Genomic DNA, 6000 nt, shown 5'->3' with positions numbered 1-6000 from the left:
TTTCTATGTAGAGGCATTCGACATGGCATATTTCTGAGCATGAGTTATATTATATTCTATTTTCTGGGAAACTATACAGGTTTTACGGCGAGGGGTTAGTACTTTTGATATTGAAATGATTTTGAAAAGTTTTGTTTTTGCCCACTCACACCTTCTGTTTTGCGCCCCTCCAGGTTCTAGTTTGGATAACTCTGTTGGTGGCTCTCGAGGGATTCACGGCATATCTGACAGATTATCACCAGTGTAGGACCACCTTTGGGCGTGTTTATTTAGTGTTTGTTTCTCCCGGACTGCACTAGGTCTTCCGTGCTCTGAATATTGTTTTTCACACTTACGCTTGCACGTGTATGTTATCTACTTAGTGTATAACTTGGTTTTTATTTATTCGTACTTTTATTATTTCTTAGCTTCCACACTGTGCACATGGTTACGTCACTTCCACGTGACGGCCATCATGCCCTGATCTCGGTCAGGGTGTGTCAAAGATACTACCAGTTCTTGGATTGAAAGGCAAATTAGGCCCATCATATATTTTTGCACGAGCCCTTCTTGACCTATTTGGATCTTCTTGGTCGTCATCAGACTCTCCATCAATATACCCATCTCGCTCATCCTTCACTATCATAGTGTGTAATATGATGCAAGACATCATGATGTACTATTGACATCACTTAGCTGTTGGATTTGAATTTAAGTTGTAGTTTTTAAATAATAAATTATGTTTGGCCCTATGGCCCTTTGGCCCTCGGTTGGAGACGGTTTTTTGTGGCAGGGCTAAAACGAGCCCTCTGGCCTTCGGTTGAAGACGAAGGCAAATATGGCCCTGTACTGTTCATTAAAATATTAATATCTTGGAGAATCTTGGAGGGCCAGATGGCTAAAACGAGACCTCTGGCCAGCCCTCGGTTGGAGATGGCCTAACACGAGGCAGAGAATTGAGCATTGGTTTCTTTGATAACACTCTTAAAACATCGATCCAAAAATTAAGTTTTAAAAGGCAAAAAAGAGACAAAAGGTTTTATCAAAACTATTCAAAAAACTATCGCTTTTCATTGTGACAAGTTCAATATCAATATTAAAGTGCTATTCACACATCTTTTTTATTTTTTACACATCCTTATTAATTTTTGTTTATTAATTTTTTTTTTCAATTTATTCAGTCTAGCGGCGAGAAATTAAGAAAAACATATGAGAGATAAAAATAGGTATGTGAATAGCATCACCTTATCAATATTTGCTAAAACGAAAGTTGTAATTAAATCAAAGCTTAGGGGGCCAAACAAATTTTCCTTTGTATTAAAAAAAATCCTTTTACCTTCCTTCGACTTATCACCGGTTGTCTGCTAAGCATTTCGAAGCATAGCTCCAAAGTGATAAAAGAAAGAAGAACTCATCTTCTTTCATTTTACCTTCCTCGCATGTATATCGACAGAGTCCATTCGATTTCTAAAAAGGATTACTAATTCTTAACTTTTCAAGGAATCATTGATCAGTGGTTGTGAATGACTGATTTTCCTCAATCTTTTCAACCTTAGTTTCGTAAGACCAAGTTAGAAAGATTAAAATATTTTCAACCCGGTTGAAATCGCCAACAAAGTTTTTGTCGAGACATATTTAAGTGCACTCCATCCTATCATTTGTAATTCTTCGGAACGTCATATCAATGAATGTTAGTAATTGATCTAAATAAATAAAACAATTTTTTTTGTTAATATGCAATTTGTGTTTCGCTTATCTGTAGTCTAAAAACAAAGCAGTTGTATATACACCTGACAAGAGTGGTTCAGTGTTTGGCTACTTTCCTTCTTTCACCGCAACAGATAATCCCCAATCAAAGCATGGCATCAGTCATGGCGTCTCAAGCTATCTTCTTCCCCACCTCAACCCCCATCAAACCAAAAGCTAAATTCAAACCCTTCTTCTCTCCCACTCCCATTCTCAGATTCAATCCCAAATCCTACACCAACCCAATCCCCAAACTCTCCCTCAGACCCCTCTGTGCCACTCTCACCACAAACCCCCAAACCCTATTCCCCCAAAACCCATCTCAGCCCCCATCGCCCCTAACCCACCTCCCAACTCGCACCCTCACCACCCTCTTCGCCATAACCCTAGCCGCCGTCCGCAGCCTCTCAATTTCGCTCGTCAGGTTCGGCTCCCAATTCGGACCCTCCATCGGATCCGCCGCCGGGCCCCTCTTCTTTGCGGCGCTCAGGGACCGCCCGACCGGTTATTTGAATACCCCTTTGACGGTTGTCGCTGCCGGACTCTCCAAATGGCTCGATATCTACAGTGGGGTTTTGATGGTTAGGGTTTTGCTCAGCTGGTTCCCTAATATTCCTTGGGACCGTCAACCACTTTCGGCTATTCGGGACCTCTGCGATCCTTATTTGAACCTCTTCCGCAATATAATTCCGCCGATTTTCGATACCTTGGATGTTAGTCCTCTCTTGGCTTTCGCAGTTTTGGGCACGCTTGGGTCGATTCTCAACAACAGTAGAGGAACTTACTGATTCCAAGAGGAAAATTGGCGGGTTTTGTTGGTGAACCGGTTTTGATCAATTGGGTAAGGAAACTTATTTGTTGTTTAGCTCAATGTTTAGATTTCTATGGTTGCTCATTTTGTGGTGGGTTATAACACTGTAATAACTTGAATTCAGTATGAAATATATAAATTTTGACAGGTTTTGTGGAATAGATTTTCGATACGCCTTTGTATGTGTTTTTGCAGTTTGGTATGAATCGCAGGCGCTAAGCGATGTTTATATGTCCAGCTTTTACACGGAAAATTTGTTTTGAAACTCTGGAGATCATATCATGTGTGAATGTTGCCAAATGAGGATAGAAAAGAAATTATAAAGCTTGGCACTTTGTTGTTTATTCTAGACTAATGATGAATTTTGATGAAGCAACAGCGTTTGTGACAACAACTAATGTGCTTTCTCATGCCGAAAGAGAGAAGGAAAGGAGAGAAAATAGAGTAGGGTGAAAGTATGTTATAGTCACAAACGGATGAAGAAAGTGATTTGAGTGGCTCAGGTTGCATAATAGATCATACTGCTGGCAGGACGAGGTTTTATAATTACAAAACGTAATTAACTGCTTCCATCAGTATAATTTTAAGGCTTACTTTCTATGAATTAGTTTTAACATGGGTTATTTTCTGATGTGTTTTGCAATGAGTTAGCTGGGTGAGGTAGTTTGCTTATTTATGTTTCTTCTAAAATGATTTTGTTAGCAGTACTTTATTTTGCAGAATAGGTATAGTTTGCATGATAGTTTTGTGATTCGGTGTTCTTTCAAATTGATTTCGGTCAAATTTAAGTGGAATTAAGTGATGTATAGCCGTTGTGTTGGCTGATTTCAAGAACCCTTTGTTGGGGAATCTGAATTGACTATGTTGTCTCTAAACGACCATATAAAGACTACTACGTCTTTGAAGGAGCAATCTGACTAAGAAATGTGATTATGCTTTGCTTTTTGTATCTTCTCATTGATGAAGATCGGGCATGCAACGTTGTCCTGTTTAAGTTTTTCATTTCCAGAACTGGGGATTAATTTGGAAAAGTGGATTTGCGTCTCTCTATGTTATGTCAAAAGGTATTGTTTGAAACATCTAGGAGTGTTGTGTTAAAGTTATCGGCATTTAGGCTAATATCTTCACAGACCTATTTCTTTCAACTCCTTTTTTTGACTGATAGTCCAATTCATATTAGGGGAACTTTTGAATGTTTATGCTAAATGATATGTTTGTGTCCATATCGATATTGAGGCAGCATCCGTTGCACCTCCTTGGCGCATCTTATGATTGGTAAATAAAGAAGAGACATCCCCGAGAGATGAATCTTTTAATTTGGGTTTCAATGAATGTGTTAGTTCATATCTGAGTGCAGCAGCATGATATGGATGCTACAACCTCCACCTCATTGAGAATGTCCAAAATTTAGATATATAAGCATTGATGTTTCTCAAATGATGGTGTTTTATGTTGCTTGTATTACAAGGAAGCTAAGCTTCTGGTGTTTCCCAAAGCTTCTGGTGTTTCTCGAACGATAGTTTCCCTCCGTTTGGTGAGAGGTCTTCTCTCTATGAGTGTTGTGCTAATGTTATCGGCATTTAGGCTATTACCAATCTTCATAAACCTATTTCTTTCAACTCCTCCTGTTTTGGCTGATAGTCTAATTCATATTAGGGGAACTATTGAATGTTTACGCTAATTGATATGTTTAAATGTTCATATCGATGGTAAGAGGTCTTCTCTTTCCGTGAGAGCGTTTCTCCCTGCTGTGTGAGAGTCTCAACCTTCCAATTTCAGTTTCTCTCCCGTTTGGTTCGTAAGTGTTTTAGCACTCTAGCTTCTGCTGACCCTAGCTGCGGCCTGAGTCGGGGGCAGCCCCTATCCCTCCTTGTTCTTCCTTTGGCATGTTTCCCATACCCCTTATGGATGGCTCTTGCTTCGCTGATGCATTAGATCAAGCCGATCTCCCTCTTGGACTCCCAAATTCTATCCAGGCTTTCAACATCTAGCTCAAAGGTGAACTTTCCATAAACAATGGTTCGTTCATGCGTGGGAAGGTGCAGATAACTTCGGTTTGGGTCCTTGACACCTTGTACCGCCACCTTCCACCGTAACTGCTCCGATAGAATCGAATTCACGGTGTTGGAGTTTCGATCAGGAAGCTCCTCGGGTGACGGTGTTTGGACTAGGAGTACGGATATCATCAGGATGGCTCGGATTGTACGCGAAATGGGGCAATTTGGCGACCTTGGGGTTGGCCGGCTGAATTACATGGGATTCTACTACTTAACTTTCTTCCCCTTTTAGCTACACATACTGTTCTAAAAATTTTCGCCTAATGCCACCTAGGCGTTAGGCTCCTGTCTACTGTCCGACTAGCGTCTAACGTCTTTTAGAACTTTGATTACATATAAGGAACCAAAAAGTGTAAGTTTTCTTTTGAAATCTATAACCAAATACTGTTTACTTACACGTAAAAAATAAGAAAAGTGTAAGCTTTTTTCACGAAATTGGTAATTAGATGCCTAAAAACAGAAATCAGATCAACTTAATTTTTCTCACTTTTCCTATTTATAAGTTCTTTAATTCATTATTTTTCCTATTTTTATTAGGTAAACATGTAAATTCATCTAAATTATAAAAAGGACGAGATGCAATGAATTGCAAAATTGTAGCTACATATAATAGATTTATGGTGTGGCAAGTACTAATCTAGGACTAATTATGGTATGAGCCATCCATTAGCATTTGAGATTTTTAAACTTTTCGGTTAAACTGTAATTAGGGTTCTTGAATTTTTGTGACCTTTTTCTTCTCTCATTCGCTTATACATGGCGCACAGAGAATTACACTCGGGAGAAAAGCAAGAATCAAATTCTTGTCGCGGATATGAAGGAATGAATGTTCTATTGTTGGAATTAGAACCCCACACGGCACGAGGACGGAACTTGATTAAAAGCAATAGAACTAGCTAATTAAAAAGACAAAACAAAAAGGTGAATTTGAACCTAGAACTCCACACGCCACTTAATACTATAGTCTAGTGATATCTCTTTTTACTTGTAAGTGAGAGGTCTTAGGTTTGATTCTCGCCAAAGACAAATTTGACTCATATTATTGCTAACTCATTAAAAAGCTAAGCCAACTCATTCCATTTTAGTGTAGATAATATCGTTTCTTAAAAAAAAAAAAAAAAAAAAAAGAATGAAATAGTATTGTCCTATATGAAATATGGATAATAACCTAGAACTGGTTATGGACATCGTCTCCCGTCTATTTGAAATGCATGAACCAACATATGTAAATAATATGGAAATATTGAACTTAGAAATCACAAAGTTTACGTGGTGTGTAACTAAGTAATTATGAACTAATTACGTCATTTTCGTGAATGAGTGCGTGCCAACTTGCAACTGAACTCAGTCAAGCGGGTCGCATAGGTGTGGTGGTAGTGGTGGTGGTGTTGAATGTGCTTTTGACTT

The 6000-nt window shown here is 38.9% G+C and overlaps 1 protein-coding gene across 1 annotated transcript; it reads left to right on the top strand.

Moving 5' to 3' along the window:
• The first annotated feature begins 1765 nt into the window (after nucleotides 1-1765).
• LOC103938040 (ylmG homolog protein 1-2, chloroplastic-like) lies at nucleotides 1766-2697 on the top strand. Its single transcript, XM_009348038.3, has one exon. The coding sequence runs from the start codon at nucleotides 1839-1841 to the stop codon at nucleotides 2511-2513; it is 675 nt and encodes a 224-aa protein (XP_009346313.2). The 5' UTR covers nucleotides 1766-1838; the 3' UTR covers nucleotides 2514-2697.
• The last annotated feature ends 3303 nt before the right edge of the window (nucleotides 2698-6000 follow it).

This window comes from the organism of the source record quoted next, unplaced genomic scaffold (assembly GCF_019419815.1).
Source record: "Pyrus x bretschneideri cultivar Hongxiangsu unplaced genomic scaffold, Pyrus_bretschneideri_v1 Contig37, whole genome shotgun sequence".
NCBI lineage: Eukaryota > Viridiplantae > Streptophyta > Magnoliopsida > Rosales > Rosaceae > Pyrus > Pyrus x bretschneideri.
Note: the sequence above shows the minus strand (reverse complement) of the source record. Positions and strands in the feature narration are given on the sequence as shown.

Coding starts and splice junctions, on each gene's coding strand:
- LOC103938040 (XM_009348038.3), top strand. CDS start 1,839: ATGGCATCAGTCATGGCGTCTCAAGCTATCTTCTTCCCCACCTCAACC.